This window comes from Bombus vosnesenskii, unplaced genomic scaffold (assembly GCF_011952255.1).
Source record: "Bombus vosnesenskii isolate JDL3184/JDL3185 unplaced genomic scaffold, Bvos_JDL3184-5_v1.1 scf7180000013788, whole genome shotgun sequence".
NCBI lineage: Eukaryota > Metazoa > Arthropoda > Insecta > Hymenoptera > Apidae > Bombus > Bombus vosnesenskii.
In genome coordinates this window covers 1,116,260-1,135,430 of record NW_022883218.1, presented here as the reverse complement: position 1 = coordinate 1,135,430, position 19,171 = coordinate 1,116,260, and the positions used below count along the sequence as shown (strand labels likewise).

General features: G+C 35.6%; 3 protein-coding genes across 6 annotated transcripts in view; 1 reads left to right on the top strand and 2 right to left on the bottom strand.

The window, feature by feature from the left end:
* Positions 1–331: 331 nt before the first annotated feature.
* Positions 332–2,513, bottom strand: LOC117238958 (short coiled-coil protein B). 3 transcript variants are annotated; one of them, XM_033504178.1, is made up of 4 exons: positions 2,146–2,512; positions 1,570–1,689; positions 1,411–1,512; positions 332–1,321 (listed from the first exon to the last, which is right to left on the bottom strand). In XM_033504178.1, exons 1-4 carry the CDS (start codon positions 2,216–2,218, stop codon positions 1,179–1,181), a joined length of 438 nt encoding a protein of 145 aa, XP_033360069.1. In that variant the 5' UTR covers positions 2,219–2,512; the 3' UTR covers positions 332–1,178. The 3 variants fall into 3 exon arrangements, with proteins under 3 accessions (XP_033360069.1, XP_033360070.1, XP_033360068.1); XM_033504179.1 differs by having other exon boundaries at positions 1,411–1,497; positions 2,146–2,509; XM_033504177.1 differs by having other exon boundaries at positions 1,411–1,689; positions 2,146–2,513.
* Positions 2,514–10,629: 8,116 nt separating this feature from the next.
* Positions 10,630–19,171, bottom strand: part of LOC117238970 (photoreceptor-specific nuclear receptor-like) — a 29,397-nt gene continuing 20,855 nt past the window's right edge. The window contains exons 7-10 of one of the 2 annotated variants that reach the window (XM_033504200.1): positions 13,199–13,314; positions 12,843–13,054; positions 12,190–12,478; positions 10,630–11,964 (exon numbers count right to left, since the gene is read on the bottom strand). In XM_033504200.1, coding sequence (XP_033360091.1) covers positions 11,726–11,964; positions 12,190–12,478; positions 12,843–13,054; positions 13,199–13,314 — 856 coding nt within the window. In that variant the 3' untranslated portion in view covers positions 10,630–11,725. The remainder of the gene's footprint in view (positions 11,965–12,189; positions 12,479–12,842; positions 13,055–13,198; positions 13,315–19,171) is intronic. The other variant, XM_033504201.1, reaches the window with a different exon arrangement.
* Positions 14,344–16,778, top strand: LOC117238969 (centrosomal protein of 78 kDa-like). The gene has a single exon (XM_033504199.1). The coding sequence runs from the start codon at positions 14,520–14,522 to the stop codon at positions 16,605–16,607; it is 2,088 nt and encodes a 695-aa protein (XP_033360090.1). The 5' UTR covers positions 14,344–14,519; the 3' UTR covers positions 16,608–16,778.

The window sequence follows — 19,171 nt, the reverse complement described above, 5'->3', positions numbered from 1 at the left end:
TTTAAATTGCAGTACATTTTTTTTTCTTTATTATTCTTTCCTTATCTTTTTTCTTTCTCAGTTGCAGTAATAATCGTTGATCAAACATGCTACAGGCAAAGTGTCGATCGTTTTCTATCAGTTAGTTAAATTAATGATTAAAATGTACACTGTGCTCGCAGCATTTACACGAACGTTAATTTATATTAATATATTATATAATCATATGTAATATATATATATATACTATTATACTATACATGAGTATATATTATATATAATCATGGTATATAATATATACTATATATATGTATACATAATATGTATATATATATTTATTTATATCTATATGTAATTGTATATATATAATTATTTTTTATCTCTTTTGTACATCTACATACATTGCATACACGTATGTCGAAACCCTTAAGCGAAAGCTCGAATTAAAAAATGTTGGTGTTTGATTAAATACGGTAACTACAAACATTTATAACCCTTGCATTCTTATTTATAAGTATCAAATATGCGAAAAAGCGATAACTAACTTTAACGATTGCGATTTAATACTGAAAACGAATCTTACACCAGAAAACATCAAGAAACTGATACTTAATTGTAAGTCTAGAATATTGTTTGATTTCGATCATTTAAATTGCACATTTCAATCTTTCATATAAACTTTCATACTTACAATAAGATATTAGGTCATGACAACTGAGATTCTTCAAATACACACGACATTGCACGGAATACAAAATGGAATTCTTTGGTAGCAAGTAACAAATGCGTAAGCGTTTTTTAAGCAAAAAGCGTATGCGGTGATTAAAAAAAGAAAAAATTGAACAATGAATTCCTCGACCTACAGATTTGGATCGTGAATTCGGAATTCAAATTCGATTCGAATATGCGCTTCAAGAAAAAACGGGCGAATTTTTGCTCGCAAATGAGTTTCTCTATAAACAGTATGTACACGAATTAATGAAATGTGTAAATATGAAATAAGCAGAACATACTAAACAGACTATAAATAAACACTGTTTCGAGAATTCTTATATCTACAATAATTGTATCTTCTTCTCGTGAAATAAGGCAGTTGTAAGTGTAAACGCGTGTATATACTCTTCATGGAGGATTAAAGATCACATTATTTTAAGATCCCTGTTTCTTCGATATTTGTTATCTAAGGCGACAACGTGAATTCACTTCTTTTTGGTGTTGGGGCTCGTAGATTGAAAAACACTAGACGCTGACATTAAATTCTCAATATACTGGCTCAGCACTTGATTTTCACTTCTCAACTTCAGGTTTTCCTCCTTTACACTATCTACTCTCTGGGATAAATCTGAGCAGTAAAAAAATATTTTAGAAAATCATGTTAAGTAAATTAAACGTATATGTAAGAATTAGAGACCACATTCGAAATTTATTTACCATCTAACGTGTTCTGAAGTTCAAGCACTTGGGCAATCAATCTTGCCTTTTCTTCTTGCTCATCTGGGCTTATATCAGGATCTAAACCTGCAGTCACATAATCTTGAGTGCTTGATGATATTTTGTGAAATAGTAGAGTGTAAACGATTTGAGACTTACTGTTAGGACTACAACTTCCATTTGTAAATGTAGATGGTATAGAATCCATGCTGTGTCCACTGCCAAGTGCATCAGATATGTGGCAGCTATTATCCAAAATTTCTTCTTCAGGAATTATCACTGTATATAGAAACAATAATTGTAACTGTTGTCTTGTATAATGCATATTTAACAGAAATTAAATTTCCTTAATCGCTTGGATGATAACAATTTCACAATTTTTATATATATATAATAAATAATGGAATTTTTCATATATGAACAGTACACGAATTGTGTGCCCTAAAAATTCCAGAAATACCTCGCGTTTTATCACGAATCAACACGTATGTAAATACTCGAAAATCAATTAGTTGCATTAGCCAATAAACTATACATTTAACAATTTACCACGATTTTATAAATTTTCTTGTCATTAGAACGTCGATTTAAAAGCTGAAGTAACGAGATTCCGTCTAAGGTGAGTGTTTAAATATTTCATGGAACGGTAAGAAAAACCTAAGAACAGGTTATGACGAAGATGCGATGGTTGGAATTAAGAGAATTGGGTCAGAAACATGAGCACGAGTTTCCTACCTTGTGGATCATCGTCTGCCAGCGGTATGCTGTTCATGTCATCCAGAAGCTTGTCTGTCATCGACGTGGACATCTTGACGCGTAGGATGCTCTACGAGAGAAATAACACACTTCCAAGGAAACCTGCGCGCAAGTACAACGTTTGACCCTTGAAGTTTATCGATTTCCACGAGAAACCCACACGAGACCGTTGCCACGTTTGTTGAAAAAGATACAAGATATGATCGATCGTTATACCCTAAGTGACAAATCGTATGATCGAGAAGTTTACTAACTAAATTCTTGAAAATATCGATTCAATTTCTAGATGATTCAACGACTTAATGTCGTTTGACACTGCTCTTGCACGCCATTTGCTTTCTTGATGACACCTACAGGCGCCGAGCCCTACTATTCTATATAATAATACATGGATAATACCGTGGGAATTACCATCTGAATAAGGAAAATGGACTTTCATGTGATCTCATTATTTTAGAACGTATTATATGAATGTTTGCTTGGAAGAAATATTTTAAATGTTATTTTTTGATTATATATTGTGATATCATTGAGTTATTGATTATAAATGAAGTTTTATTGTAGAATGATCGTAAATGTTTAAAGGTTCGATGTAAAATAGGAATCTATAAAGATTTTAGTGAGAGGATTTTATTAATATGATATTTTTATATTTAGAGCCTAGGTATATGTGGAAAAGATTGACTGAGAAAAGTAGAGTAATAATGTAGCGCCCCTATAGTTCTATGCAATGGACGAGAATACTACACTCCGGACTTTTCGACGGTAGATATGCTGATTAATTGAGACAGAGGAACATACATTACAAATATGCATGAATAGACAGATAAATTAAAAATTAAAAATGCAGTTTGAAAATTTGACAAAAACGATCTGACTTCTAATTTTAAGATCGAATGATTACAGCAAGAGAAGTGTAAGCTCAAATTTCGAGGCTCAGCAATTGTGGCATCTTAGATTTCCTAATTGCATAATTATGAAACATAAACACATATTTTAAGCTTGATCTACGATAATATGAGGCAGTGAAAATGTAGTAGAATGTTCAGGTTTCAAGATTATTCTGTTATTACAGTTGACATTATTAATATACACTGAGGTAATACGAGTTCCTTGAGAGTTTATAACAATCCTCCATTTTATAGATTTCAACTGTTCTATTCCAAAATTGCAATTGTACTTTTTAAAATATCAAGACTACTTGTTTTAATGAAATATGATCACCATATTTTAAGAGATATAAGGAACAGATACAGGTAATGGTTCTCACTGCATACGATTCGATTTTTCTTTAAATCAGTTATCCTCTATACATTATACATTCTTTATTGCATAAATTTCATATTAAATAAAATATCACAATATTTACACGAACAATTATCACTTTAATATTGTATATATGTAGTTTTATTTTCAAAAGAACTGTAAATTTTCTTTTTATAAAGAATCGAATAAGAATCACTTAAAGTCGGTAATAACAAGAAGCTGATCCAGTATCTCGTTTCCAAGAATTTTTGTGGGTCAACCGAATCATTCATTTTCGCGTATATGATGCGAATTTTTTATAGTAGTCTAGTATTACGTGTAGTGTGTATCTTCAAAAAATTTAAAGCCGAAAAATTCGGAGCTATTTTCGAAATGCAAAATGAACTACATGATGTCCTCGAAAATATTGAGAATATTACAGTTACTTAATATATTACATAAAAATTGTATTTATATGTTTGAGAACTATTAAATTCTTAAAAAACTCGAAATATTAGATTATTTTTTTATTGCTTTATATAGTTATTATTGTTTTTTAATTTTAGAACATGCTGAATTTGTGACTATTTTAAATAATTTTTTATAATTATACAATAGTTTTTGACGAATAATATCCGAAAATATTAGTTTTCAAGTATCGATTAACAATTAATAACTATATGTATTTTCTTTGTCCGTGATAAAATAGCAACCTTTTTAATCCAATGATGGTACAAGCCTACAGAATCTACTGTCGGTATAGGAGTTTCTCAGAATGCCTAAATTATTAAGAGTTGTTAACCTAAGAATAATTTATGGAATTTATAAATTTTATATAAATGTAAAGATACATCTTTATTCAACTGAATGAAAATAATTAACTCAGTAAACATCTTAACATGAAACTTTTACCAAAGCATAATGAAACACGCGACAGTTTTTATCGCGAACAGAGTTATTTAATATGTACTATTATTAATATTAATAATAATAAACTATTAACTATTATTAATAATAAGGCGCAGCACTCAGTCCTGAAAGATTGTTTTAAACTTTTTATTACATCTCTATCGTACTTCAAATACAAATTAAATATCGAATCATATAAAATTATTTTTATTATAGTAAAATGTGTCTCTTAATAACATACGCATGTTGTATTTTAGTGCTATTAATAGACATTTACATTCAATATAGTTTATTTCGTTAGCACTTCGCGATCATTTTCAAACTTACACACGACAGATGCAAATAACAATCATAAACCATAAATTCTGATTAAAAAACAAATTCATAAAATTAAAAAATTATTCGTATCTGCGTTGAAAGTATCTTTTCTAATATAACCGGGAAGCTTTCGCATTCTTTCCTTCAATCCGGCACGTCTTTGAAGTTCACCGTCTAAATCCTACGAGGTCGAGCTGCCTTAAAAAGAGAAGTTTCCTCCCTTTGACGTTGGATTTCACGCAAGGCTAAGTTATGCGAAGATGCTCCTTGTTTAAGCGCAAATTGGGTTTGCTCGACGCGAAGTAAGAACCCTCGCGGAGCACACAGGTCCTCGTCCTTGAAATTAATTCGCAAAAGAGACAAAGGACTGTTCGGTGGTCGTAGAGCGCCGTTCAAGCTTCACGGTTGACGAACTGTCGACACGCGCCAGGCAAATATTAGTCGACTGGAAGTGGCAGTAATTGGATAAATAGTTGTCAGACCGTGTCTTCCTCCCCCTAAAATAAATTTCTTGCAAAAGACGTCTAAATGAAGTCATGATTCATTCGAAACTTTGCCTTCCTGTGCACCTCAATCTTCTACAAATAATAATACAGAACATATATTTACACTTTGAATGTATTGAATAATGAATTGAATATTGAAACGTGAATGAATCCTTTGCTGCGAAAGTACAAAGACAATTAAATGGAAATATTGATATTTCAGAAATTGCAAAAAACTTTCATTAAATATAAGAATATATTATGTCATTAATTAATTTTATTTGAAAATCGGGATAATATTCATAAAACAATATTAAATGGCATCTTGTCATTCCACCGTATACAATTTAAAGGAACTTACTGGACTTTGTTAAAGTATAATAAGTTGTAATATGTTTCGAGTTGTATCATTTTTGCAGCAAGCGGGTGTGTTATATTCTTTTATTAAATCACCATATCGTATCGAAACATTGAAGTTTATTTCCAACTTTAAAATCGTGGGTTGAAAAAATAGTTTACATTAAAAGTAATTTGAATAAAACTGTAGGCTCGGGTTTATAAATCTGGTCAGAGATCATCATTTCTTCTGATTCAACAGAATTGTGCAATTTATTTCATTATATTCGACATGCGTCGCGTTTGATCGATTTTAGTTAATCGCTCGGGGTTATATAGCAGAATTCCCAGCGTGCTGGACGCCGACGCACCTATTGATTTTACGGGAGAGGGAGGATGAGGGAGTGGAATAAGAGAGGACAAGGGGGTAAAGGTGGTCCGACAGTCTCTTCTGACCGATGCAGCTTCATTTCCCAGGAGCATTCACTTAGAAACATCTTTCCTACATTTTACCTCGATCAATCGTCGAATAAATAACACGTTGCTTCGTAACTAATTATTCGAACATTGTGCAACTTCAACGATTAAAAAATTATTTCTTGTTTTCATATACACTTACCACATCCACATATTTTACTATAAATGATATAAATAAAAAAACGAAGTATAGTATTGCATCTTATCATGATTTTCGAATTTTTGTGATTGAATCGAAGCTTTGTTTCAGTAAGAAAAATAACCTTTTATATTTGAAAAAATTGTATCGTTAAATTGAAACGATAAATAACGCATATTAATAACGATTGATTGCAAATGCTTAAAAAGTCTAACAAAATTATGTAATAATTTTGTGATAATTGTTAGCACTGTTTGCAATAAGATCTTATTATTTCAATACAATTAATTTTATTACTTCGGTATAAAAAGAAAATCAATGTAAATAACTTTAGAGTATATTTGAAAATTAGAAAAAATGTATCTAAAGAATTGAATATGTATTACGAAATGATGTCAAGTACCTGGAAAAGTTTTACGTAAATTCTATAAATGATATGACATTTAACCTTGGTATTTTTTAAACCTTCAAATGATTCGATCGAGATCTTTTTTTAACGATATTGTAAAAAGGGAAGAAGCAACTCCATATTCTGTGGTGAGTTTGAGCGAAGCTGAAAAAGGCGAGATTAAAGAAGGGAAAAACAAGGAGATCGAAGGGATGAATCGTCTGTTATTTGTGGATATCTCGAATGAACCGTACCGGTCGAAGACGAATACTTGGGTAATCCTCTGATGTACGTGAGAAGAAAGTCAAATTTCTTAAACGTCAGCCAGTCTAGCAAATTCTAGAGTTCAAGCTGGACCGGGTAAAAAATTCGCGGGGATTTTTCCACGTTCCTCTGGAAATCGTAATAGACTGTCCTTATCGTGGAACATGAACTGAGCGAATGGGGTATTACTTTCTACATTTTTAAAATTTCAACATTTTTATATCACTCATATATATACTTACTAATTGTAAACTCAACTATCAACTGTAAATGAAATTTTAAATATAATATATAATATATAATACACAATTTAACTTATTTTTAGTACAAATCGCACGCCTAGAGAAACACATTCAATAGCATTGATTATAATAAAATATTTCAGCTAAACATCTACATTTAAATCTAAAAACTTATTTCTACAACATACCTTATCAATGTTAAAAAATTCTAGAAATATTTGCATCCAAATTATGGGATGAAGTTGCCAATTAAAGAAAATTTTACCAAAACGTACGAATGAATTATAATTAGGACTCTCGAATATATTTGGCACTATACAATGAATTATAATTATTTGTTTGGCGTTTGTCAAACAAAAGAGATGGTGGAAAATAATCGCTGGTCGAATGCTTGTTTTCAATTAAATCGTTCGCGTGTTCACAGCGGGCAACGAATCCGACAAATGCTACGGCGTAATTATGCGCGTGCTTCGTTTAAATTCGCGACGATAATCGATGGTCATTAAATGACAACGGGCCAAAGAGAAACAGGTACGTCGCTGACTTTGCTTTTAATCCAACTTAACGGCTGAACAATTCGTTCTGATTTGTTCGTCAGACGCGTTCGAGTTGAACGCGCCAGCGTGAAGCAAATACGTCGAATCCTTTTTTCCTAGCAATCGAAGCGAATGCATCCTTCGAATTTCGTAAAAATCAAATGTATTTGTTGTCTCCACTACCTATCTTTACTATGGCTCGATTTTGTTAAGATTTAGTAGAAACATTTAACTTTTACGATTCGAAATGTATCCATATTTACGTAGATATTAATATGTATGATATTAAATACAATTAAGATATAGATAATTTAATATGTAATTTATATGTGTCTTGGTAAGAGAAATCATATTGTAATATGAAACGAAAAATTATGAAATTTCAATTCAATTTTAATCTATCAGTCTATGTGTCTTGATAAGAAAAGTCTTATTTTAATATAAAAGAAAAAATTGTGAAATTTCGATCTATTCCAAATCTTATTTAACCCTAATAATCTTATGAAACATCTATTACCACGGATTTACTTATCCCAAAGTAGCAAGGGAATTCCGAATGAATTCCTCACCAAAAAATACACTCAAATATTTAAACTCATTGATTAATTTTTCTTAACATTCATTAACTTTCGCTGCAGCCTTTTTTGCAGCGACGCGACGAGGAGCGAAGATTGACTTACGAGGTCGCTTTTCGCGACGAAGTTCACGGTGTAAAAGTTCCATGCGAAACGATTTGAGAACCATCGCTTTAAAGCCCCACTTATCGAGCGCCTAGTTGGTATGATAATGTAATAAAATAAATGGAGGTTGCTGTTTCCGAGCGATATAGAGTCTCGTTTCCTCTCTGTTCCGCCGCTGTTCGATCTTCCTCGTTTCCAGCCACCCTCCTCGGTCTCTCCTCGTCGCACATCGCTACTTTCGACTCCTCCGTCTCGCTTCGTTCGAGAGCGTTCGAGTCTCGGCGCTGGTTCCTCACTCCGACCCACTCAGTTTCATTTTAGCGGAGCGCCCTCCCAGCCTGGCCGGCTACGGAGGGGTTGCCACGGGGATCGAGAAGGTAGGGAATGGAGCTCACCTCGAAAGCGAAATACAACAAGTCCCGCCGCCATTGCTGGGTCACCCTTCAACGGGAGTTTTGTCGTTGCGTGGGTGGGGGTTTGACAGCCCTGTGCGACGAGTCATCCCCTTTCGACCCCGACCGCCTGCGTTCACGTGGGGTGGGGGTGAAAAAGAGAGTGACAGAAACGGGGGAATCCTCTGTTCCGTGCCATTACAAGGGGAACTGAGAAAGAGATGGATATGCTAAAGGGTAAGAGAGAGAGAAAGAGAGAGGGAAGGAGACAAGTGAGATCGAGAAAGAGAGAAGATAGGAGTTTGTGAGATGGAAAGAAAAGAATAAAAAAGCGGAAACATGGTTTGTTATGTGGTAAAGAAGGATGGAGATAGAAAGAGGATATTGTCGAATGACAGAGAGAAAAGATCGAGGGGATGAGGCGGAGTATATTTATAGGGAGGAAAGTGAATCGAAGAAGGAAAAAGAATGCAGGATGAAGAGTGATACATATAGAGAGAGGGATCCGGAAGGTGGAAGAAGGGAGAGAGGTCGAAAACTCCGCCCCTGCATCCGCAAAAGCGAGTCAATACTATGACCGTCCATCCTTTCTCCTCCGAATGCCCTCTCGGTAACCCGCGCGCCGCCTTTCCAACCCCTTTCTCTCTTTGTGCTGAAGCCATCGGGATATCGAAATTCGTTACGTGCCGTAGCGCGAGGACGCTCGACTTGAAAGTTCCCGGCATCACGAAGCAAACGTGTGTTTTAGGAATTGATTCGGATATGGAGCGAGCGGAATTCAATTCTAAAACGGTTTCAGATACCTGTGAGTACCACTCTGCACATTTCCATGTAATACGTGCGTTTTCTATTGCTCTTACAGTTTCGTTTCAATTTATTTGTTGTCTTTAATCGAATGCGTTGTCCTCGAAATTTTCTTTTCTATTTACTTATATGATAAAGAAAAACTGAGATAAATACATTAAGAAAAAAAAATGTAGTAATAGAAAATAAAATTTTTGTTTTTTACAGTTACTCTAACCTGTGGACCATTTAAGTAGAGATCAAACTTATTCGACGTAAATTGTAATGCAGAAAGTGATTTATCATTTTGTCAGATTAAGCTTACTCTGTTTAATATAATATACAAACGATTAATATAACGATTTTACGCCTTTTTTTTTTTTTTAAATAGAAAACTTTCTTATAAATACCACGAATATATCGCCTTATTCAATTAAGAAAAATGGACTTGTTATGATCTCCTCGTGTGCTCTTCAAATTATAAACCAAATTTTCCATAACTTAAAAAGATTCCTGAAAGGATTAAGAATTTAATTACTCGATTAATCCTCTTATCAATAATTCCAATGCACCCTGTATAATTCCAAAAACACGTTCACGCACGGTGGAAACGTACAAAAGACGCGTATAACCGAATAAATATCGAGCAGTGATTTTCAGATGAGGGCCGATTCGAGAAAGCGGGTTCCGATCGAAAAAGTATTAAGGGGTAAGTCTCTCGCCCCCGTGCCGGGGCGTTTAACTCTCCGATTGCTTTGACAACTTAAGCAGGCCCTTAAACCTTGCTCGAGCCTCGATGTAATTTATAAGCGGCCGAGGGGGTAATTCCGTTGGGGACCGTCAAACTGCCATGTGGCAAAACCCCCGAGGGAAAGTCAGGGATTATACGGTGATAAATAAATATGTACGTTTATGCAACAACCACCGTGACTCGGGGTTAGCGTCAAATTTCGATTCGCCGGGATTCACTAGTGTTACCCTCCGGTGAATAAACAGAAATTAAAGTAGTACGGGTGCTCGGATCTTTGACTTCTGTCCCGAAGCAAATCACAGTTCTATTGATATTGTTGTAAATAGATTGTATATATATGTAACATATTATATATAGTATATGTATAATATATTAATGTAAATAATATAAATGGAGTAAATATAAATAAAAGTATAAATTTTTATTTATAGCGACCAAACGAAAATTGAAATTGTAAATTTTAACATGATGATAAATAAATCGCAATGGAGGGGGTTGATGGGAGGGCGTCTTGACGATTCTTACGCATGTGTACTTTTATTACAAGTGGTTAGGTAATCATTACAATATATGTCATGTGACTCAGTATCTAGACTTTTACAGCAAATAGTATCACAACACGAAATATACAAGAAAAGCACAGACGTGTATCTTTTTACAGCTGTCCGAAAGTTTGTATCAGTTATTCAAGTATATTCAAAACCTTATCTTACATATTTCAGTGAGCATAAATAATACCTTAAAAAACTCACGAATAAATTAAATAAAAATTCTTTACTCCAGTGAAAATTTTTGTCATTAGTGTGATTCGTATAAAATTGACTACTTAAAACTGAAAGATAAAACGACTTGGTCAACACGTCGAACCTAATGTTCGATAAACATTTTTATAATAAATAAATATGTGTATATATCTGTATCTTTATGTCAGAACTGAGTATCCCTCGTTTCACTTAGATACCGTTGAACTATTAAACTAAATACTGTACTTATCGATTCGTTACTTTTCTCGAAGGATCCATCGTTACTCGGTCCCGATCTAGTAGAAAGAAATCACTAGACGAGGCGAAGAATTTATTAAAGGGTCATACTTGGGGCTTCGTCCTTAGGCCAAAGCTTTCACACATCGTTCTCGATTATTTAGTCGGCTCAATTGTTTATTCATACCTGTTAGTCTTTTTTTTCAAATCTGTCGTTGAATGAGTACTTTCAACGTCTACGCTGCACTTCAGTTCGCATACTTATATATTCTCGCAAAGAAAAGTCCTTCGTGTTCTTTTATATACTGTATCCGAAGGTACAGGTACTACAAAGGAATCTCGATCAAATCAGCGATACGTTTACTTTGGTGACGATTCGATTACGATGTCGAATACTTCGCGTATTTTTATATTTTTTGACGTTCGAGGTTTTATTTTAATGGAAAAATGTGAACTATGTCACAGAATGGAACGAACACCTTACAGAAATAAAGTTATTCTCAATACTATGAAGTCGGTAAAATTTCACTTATCCTGACTTTAACGTGGCACTGTACAAGAATCGATTATTCGAAAATTCTCGTGAAATGTTTTTTTTTATTGTTCCGGGTGAAATATCGCTGAAGAATGATCTTTAATTTTTATACATGTCGCACAAGACTTTCTCCATTGGAGTGTTGCCGATTGTTCTGTGAAAGTATATCAGTTCCACCCTCGATGCTGGCACTGTCCTCAGCAACGGCAGTAACAGTAATAATCTGCCGAATCTTGCTGGACTTCCTGGTTGCTGCGCCCTAGCGTGTTGGCCTAACATCACTTGCGCTTGATCCTGCAAGTTTTCTATCTGACTGGAATCCTTTAAGCCACGGGTTTCTGCAAAAAAAATGAAAATTCCGTTTTGGATTTTGTGTTCTATTATTTTATAATACAATATAAATCTTCGATAAAAAAATAGGAGGATAAACATGTCAATCAGTAATTATTCAATGATAGTACAGATAAATTAATTGACGAAGAATAATTGAATAATTAGAACTTGATATTTCATTGTCTGGTACGCGACTACAATTTTCCACGACAATTAATTTTACCACGAACCTGGTCGAAATAGTACTATAGCCTTCATACAGGCAAATTCGGCAGGATCAACCATGACAGCCTTATATCTCTGCAAGGTATCGTGCAAATGCCTCACATCTGCTGCAACTTGACTCGGTTTGCCCGTGGTAGTTTGCATATGGATTCCGGAATGAGGGTGCGGATGCGGCGACAGAGTCAAGGCAGTCAGTTCCGCGGAATTGAAGAGAGGCGACGATTCGAGTGGAAGGCACCACTGTACTGCGTTCAGAAGGAAAAGCTCTGACCAGGCCTCTTCTAAAAGTATCACCTATCACGAGTAGCGTGATTCCAATTATCAAATTTTATAGAATAAAATGGAATTATTTGTATTACCTAAGTTTCAAACTTTTAAAATTCAATCTTAAACTCTGCACATAATCGTCACAAATAAAAATAAAGAAAAACACGGAAAATATAGAAAAGGAAAAGATGACTTTGGTAACTTTCTGGCAATATTTCTTCATAAATTAAGAAATTGAGAAAAATTGAAGTTGATTAATTTGGCTTTTAAGAGGCTCACGTATCGATAAAATGAATAATCAATAATTATTAGAATGGAAAAAATGTTATTTTCTGTGTTCGATTGGGTTTAAGATGAAAAGTAAGGAAAGAAGTTGAATGTTTCAAGGTACCTGATCTCTGAAAGGCAAACTCGCGAAAGACGGAAGATTCTTGGCCCACTTTACAGCCATGAAAAGCAATCTAGCACTGGTTTCGTAGACCGTTTCAGCACTAGCAGGCGAATACAACGAGGGAATCACAGGCGGAATTTGCGTGCAACCGCTTCTTTGGGGTGTCAATGGTTCCTCATTTGTTACGTCTATACTATCTTCAGATGCATTTCCTGTTGCAGAATATTATGACCCATTGTTAAAGCAAGCATGCATTACTTTCATCAAAATAAAAGGAAAAGAATAAAAAAGTATTTATTGGAAAATCTTTTTCTTATTTATTTAATTAATGAAAAAAAGATAAAATGGACGAATACCATCTTCATTATCCTGCCGCGGTGGTGTTGGAGGATTCGTCGAATTTGTTGTCGGTGCAACGGTGGGTAAAGGCAATGGTGTCGTGTATCTCGCCATAGCTAAAGACACAGGTGGTCTGAAAAATCACATTTTACAGAATCCTATTTAGAATCTTGGTCAAATCATTTCTAAAAAGTAATAAATTGATATATATTTAAATTTTATAGTTTTTTCCTACAATTATTTTACCATTCTTCTTTTCCTTTATTTATAATATAAATTATATTTAAAAATTATTTTTTCTCAAATTTCCAATAACGCAAATCTAAATCTACAAAATTTCTATGGAAAACTATTAATTAGTTATTTCACCTATTTCGTATAAAATGAAAATTAATCTAGAATCTCGAATTCGATTGATGCGCTATTAAAGTAACAAGGTTCGACAAATAGCATCGATTGTGTGCACGATCCGCAGCAACTTTAATTTGTTCACTCGCGAGTTTTGTTTGCATACTTTTAGCGTATGCCGCGTAGAAATTTCGTTTCGTCGAATTCGGGTAGGTAGGTGGGTGAATATAGGTCGTCCTGTACCAGAAACACATGATTTGTATCTTCTGCGAACGGATTCGTTGTTAAAAGTTTCGAGACTAATTTTGAGTCGTAATTGTCGGAAAGGCTGACACATTGCAGATGACGGTGTGTGATAAAATTGCGGTTAATGTACCAACAAGGCAGCAAGAGCGAAAGTGAGTACATTTATATAAAATTTGGGAAATTTATTATATATATGCGTTCAAATATTCTCAATATCGTGAATGTTATTTCAAATTAATTTCATTATTTTTGTAATATCATTATTAATGCTTTCTTCAGTTGTTGACAACAAAAGAATTTTATTTTTTGTATAAAGATATTCTAATTATTAGTTAACAATAGCTTGAGTAATAATTATACAGCCTATTTTATTTTATTAATTTCAATGTCAACGGAATACAGAATTTACTGCCCATCCCTCAATTTTGTCCCTTTGGTGCAATAAACCAAATCAAATAAAAAGAAAGAATTCTGTATTTTAAATATTCTGCATTTTGTTCACAAAATGTTTCATATTTGATAAATGAAATGCTAAAGTTAGAAATGCTAAAATGCGCATGAACGACAGAACACAATATGTCGCGCAATATGTACAAAAATATTCAAAGCAGATTCTAGATTGTTTCTTTAAACCAGGAACTAGCATCTTTGAACGAAGCGATCACCGCCACCCTGTCACCTACCACGAAACCCGCAGTTGACCAAGGCAAGGTCAATGCACCGTTTTCCGTGTCATCATCCAAGATGGCGATTCCGAACAGCCGAAACTTCGCCAACTGCTACATGGAACTGTGCAAACAACAACGTCTTCGTCCCTTGCCAGTTATCTGCGTGACACTGCCCCATAGTTTAGATTTCACCACCGATCGCGTCAAAATGGACGACTGGGGTCCCATTTTAAATTCTCTGTCGCTTGATCGTAGCCTACGATCAATTAGTGTTCGCAGCAGGTATCAGTGTCGGAAACCATTGGAAGAAATTAACTCGGAAGACAAGGCTAGAACGATGGGCAAGGCACCTGTCGTATTGTCTCGATATCTCTTAGAATGGTTGTCGCATAGCGTGGCTCAGTGTGTTAGAAACTCGCCGGTTCTAACTAATCTGGAGCTGGAAGGAATCCCTTTTCCGCCAGACTGCTTGGCGGTGCTTTGCGTGGGTCTGTCACACACGCACACGCTCCATTATCTCTCTCTTCAGCGTTGTTACATCGGTGACAGCTCTTGCGAAGTTTTATGTCGCACGGTGGCCGACGTCCCAAGCGTCAGGTCACTGAATCTCAGCTACTGTGACTTAACGTGCAAATGTGGGCCAGCCCTGGCAGCAGCGTTGTGTAGACAAAAGTTGTTGCTCTATCACGATACTTGGAAGCAATCACTCAGGTACCAAGAGCCGAATCTCGAGGCAATGTCTGGGTTACGTCGTTTGACCCTGAACGATAATCCTCAATTGGGTGACGCGGCGGTGATCGAACTGATCGAAGCAGTGAGAGACAGTCTTTGGCTGAAGGCGTTGGACCTGCAGCGCTGTGGATTGACCGATAAGATCGGTAAAGATCTTCTGGAACTACTGGATCATAATAACACTCTGAGTATTCTGGATGTTAGACAAAATGCGAACTTGAACGAGGCACTGATAAAGGAGGTGGTCAAGAGGCTGGAGGAGAATAACGTTGATACGAAGTCTGAATACCGATGGCTGGGTTTACCACAACACGATCGAAGAGTGGTATCAGCAGGCACTGGAAAGAGGAACGAGAATGTGAATCACGGAAAACCTCCGATCAGACCACGTAGCGCTATAACAGAGTATAAGAGGACTTATCAGTCTGCACGGAGAAAGACAGTTAATCTGGTGAATGACGCGAAGAAAACGAAAATGAGACCTCACGTTCCACCGTATAAGAACAGACAGTCACACCATCAAGAGCAACAGCAGATCGTTCAAAATGGTCAGACCAAGTCGAAGATATCTCTCCATTTGGATCTCCAGTCTCACATACAACCTGTGATGGGCGATGCTTGTCAAAACAATGTTCAATCGTACACGGATAGTGTTCAGGCTGATACCGACAGATCCTCTTCGAAGAATTTAGAACTAATAAAGGTCGATGTTGCGACGCAGATGACGGATGATCTAGAGACGGAGGATTCCGTTAGAATTCAGAAGATCCAGATTCAATTAGCTGAAGCAAAGGCTGAACACGATCGTCTTCTCGAAGATACGAGACGAAGCGGGTTATTGCTGGCTGAAGAACGAGGGCGACGCGAGGCTGCCGAGGAGCAGTTGAACGAGATGAAGAACAATCTGGCTGAGCTGGAGAACGCTTTGAAAGAGAAGGAACAGGAAACGAGCGGATTTCTGTTGCTTAGCCAGCAGTCTTTTGATGAGATTTGCAGCTCCTTCGATAGATTGCTGAACATGCTGGACAGCGTGACGAAAACTCCGAGCGCTAATAGGAGGGACACGACGGAAGCCGCCATTGTCAAGGCAGATATAAAGAGACGGGTTGCTTCTGTCATCAGGGAAACGAAATCGGAGAATCTGAGGCGAGGATTCATCGTGGACATCGACGAGGACGACTCGGTCAGGTACACGGAGCCGATCAAGAAATTTGCCAAGTCGGAAAGTGATATGAGATCTGCGTTACCACCGATATCGACGTATCATTTGGAAAGGAATATAGGAGATAGTCCAGATATAGGTTCACCAACCTTACAAAGGGTTCCACGTAACGAAAAGCATGTGATGTCTCCCAGAGCGAGGGCTAGGGCGTTATTCGCCCAAATTATTCAAGGGGACACTGTGCTTGATTTTTACAATCATATGGATTAGCATTTATATAGATTCGAAAATTGGGAGTAAGATTTAAAAACGGGATTGTGTACAGTGTATAGGCGCATAGCTTTTATAGAAATAATATAGGTAGATATACACGTAATGAAGAAAACGCACAAGTACACACGCGTCGAACATCGATTCATAATCTGAATTTGCATAATTAACTATCGGTCTAGTAACTACCGTGGAAAAATGGAACTAAGAAACGAAAGAAGATACAAGAAAAGAAAGATGAAATATTTTATAAATTGATTTTAGCAGAAAATTTGCAGGAAATATATATATATATATATATATATATATATATATATATATATATATATATATATATATATTTGTATCGAAGTGTCAAGCTTCGCTTTTCGAGGCGGATTAACAATCGCACCGAATTAAAACAATTCCGATGACAGAGCTTCTATGAGCTCTGGAACGTATCGCGAATCGATAACTAACGAGAAGCCGCGTTGGTACCGATTTGTACAGCTACGTATTTTTTCTTAACTTATTATAAATGGAATAAACAGCATTTATTCCTTTCAACGAGTATCATATCGTTCACGCGAAACATGCGTATTATAATTAGCTCACGCAAAAATTTAATTCTTCCGTTCGGCCATAATATCGATATCGTTTCTCTTGTTCTCATTGTGCTACACCTTCCGTGAAATTTCCCCCGAAATGTGGGTCAGCAATGCTTCCAACACTATCATCGAAGGTTAACGTGCAAATAAAGCTCGATCGAGCTTACACAATTTCAATATTCGATCTATATCCGGATATAACCGCGAATGGATAAGAAAGGGCCGAAAGGATAAAACGTCTTGTTAAACTACACGAGACATCTTATTAGCGACTATGCTACGATGTCACCCAAGACTGATAATTACGTAAATACGAAACTAAAATAAATTTCTTATTCATCTGGATTTCAGTACGCGTTCGGTTTTAACAAAAGACAATTATCCGTAATCGATTGTTTCGACGATCATACTAACATTATCAAATCGTAGTGTTGTTTCAAAGCGTTTATTTATAGAGAAATTACAGGATCACGAATCGTCTCAATCTTTCTATGATTCCAGAATATAAGAAATGTAATGCTCTGTGTATAAATCGTTGCAAAATTAGTCAGTACAGCTGACTTCGTTTAACCGTCTATAAATTAAGCTTGTTACCTCATGTACAATGCTGCTTCAGATTACCACCTCTGTAACTCAGCTTTTCTAAAAATATTCGAACATTTTATGCAGAAAATTCTTCTTTTATTTCATGTTCGTACATATCATAAAGAGTAATTATACCATCGTGCATAATTGCGTAGGAATGAACGGAATTCTTTAACCTGTTAATGGGAAAAGATGAGTTAACTCGTCGCTTTTCAATCTCTTGGACACAATATTTATGGATTTCCTGTTTTTATATTATATCGTGCTAAAAATGAGTTATGTCCTATTTATATTTAACACAATTAAAATCGATTAGTCTGAAGTTGACCTTCCGTCATTAATTTTTAATTAAAGGATGACTTGCTTAATAGGTTAATCCTATCCATTCAGAAATATTACTGCAAAGAATTTGATGTGATGTCGAATAATTTAATATCTTTTATCTTGAGATATATATATCTAACTTTTTCCCTCGTTTTCTAAGATCTAAGGAACAATAGATATCTCCGAGTTATCTCTTTTCAATGATTTTCAAATATCCTATTCTTGAGAGGAATAATCGTATGTATAACCACGAGATATAGTATATATTTAAGTAATAACTACACCTGCAATAAGTATTTACACGTATTCACATCTTTCAATAAATTTTCCGTCTTTCTTATCAGTTTCTACATTTCACTTTCACAGTATCAAATTCTTGTAGTCATGTGAAGGCAGTACTAAATGATACGAAATTTATTATGCCAATATACTAATATACTGGATCTAATTAAATGCTATAGCAAATACAGTAAATGTGCAAAAGCTTATAGCCAAGAGGCTAAAAGGAAACAATTCAAGTTACAATTTGTTACAGTTAATAGTTGAACATTAATGATAGAAGAATAAACTGGAGCAATCATATCAAAAGATACAGGGTGAGAAAAGAAGGCGATAATTTCGAGAAAGCTGCGGCTATCGACGCCGAGCATCGTCGGCACGCTCGCTGTCGCTTTTAACGTTCACCCCTTGGCGCTCTATGGATTTTCCATTAGTTCCAACCTGAGTACTCGGTTACCTGAAAAACGGTCAGCCACGGGCTACTAGTCAAAGGTAATTTTTCATGATAGATCACGCTCGGCGTGGCGTGTCGCGAGCGCGCTTGCTCACGACGGCGAAAAGTATGCTGCTGTGCAGCAGAAGATCAAACGTGCCAACAACGTCGTCGCCTCTCTTGCTCTTATCGTTGTTGCTCCCGATGAATCGCCGATTATCGATCGTTAAGCCCTCGCTGTTACCTTTAATCCCCCTCCATGACTGACCACATGGATCCATTCGACGATTCATCGTGCCTTTGCGTCACCTAAATACACGTAACGCGAGATCCAATATGTGAAAATATATATCTTG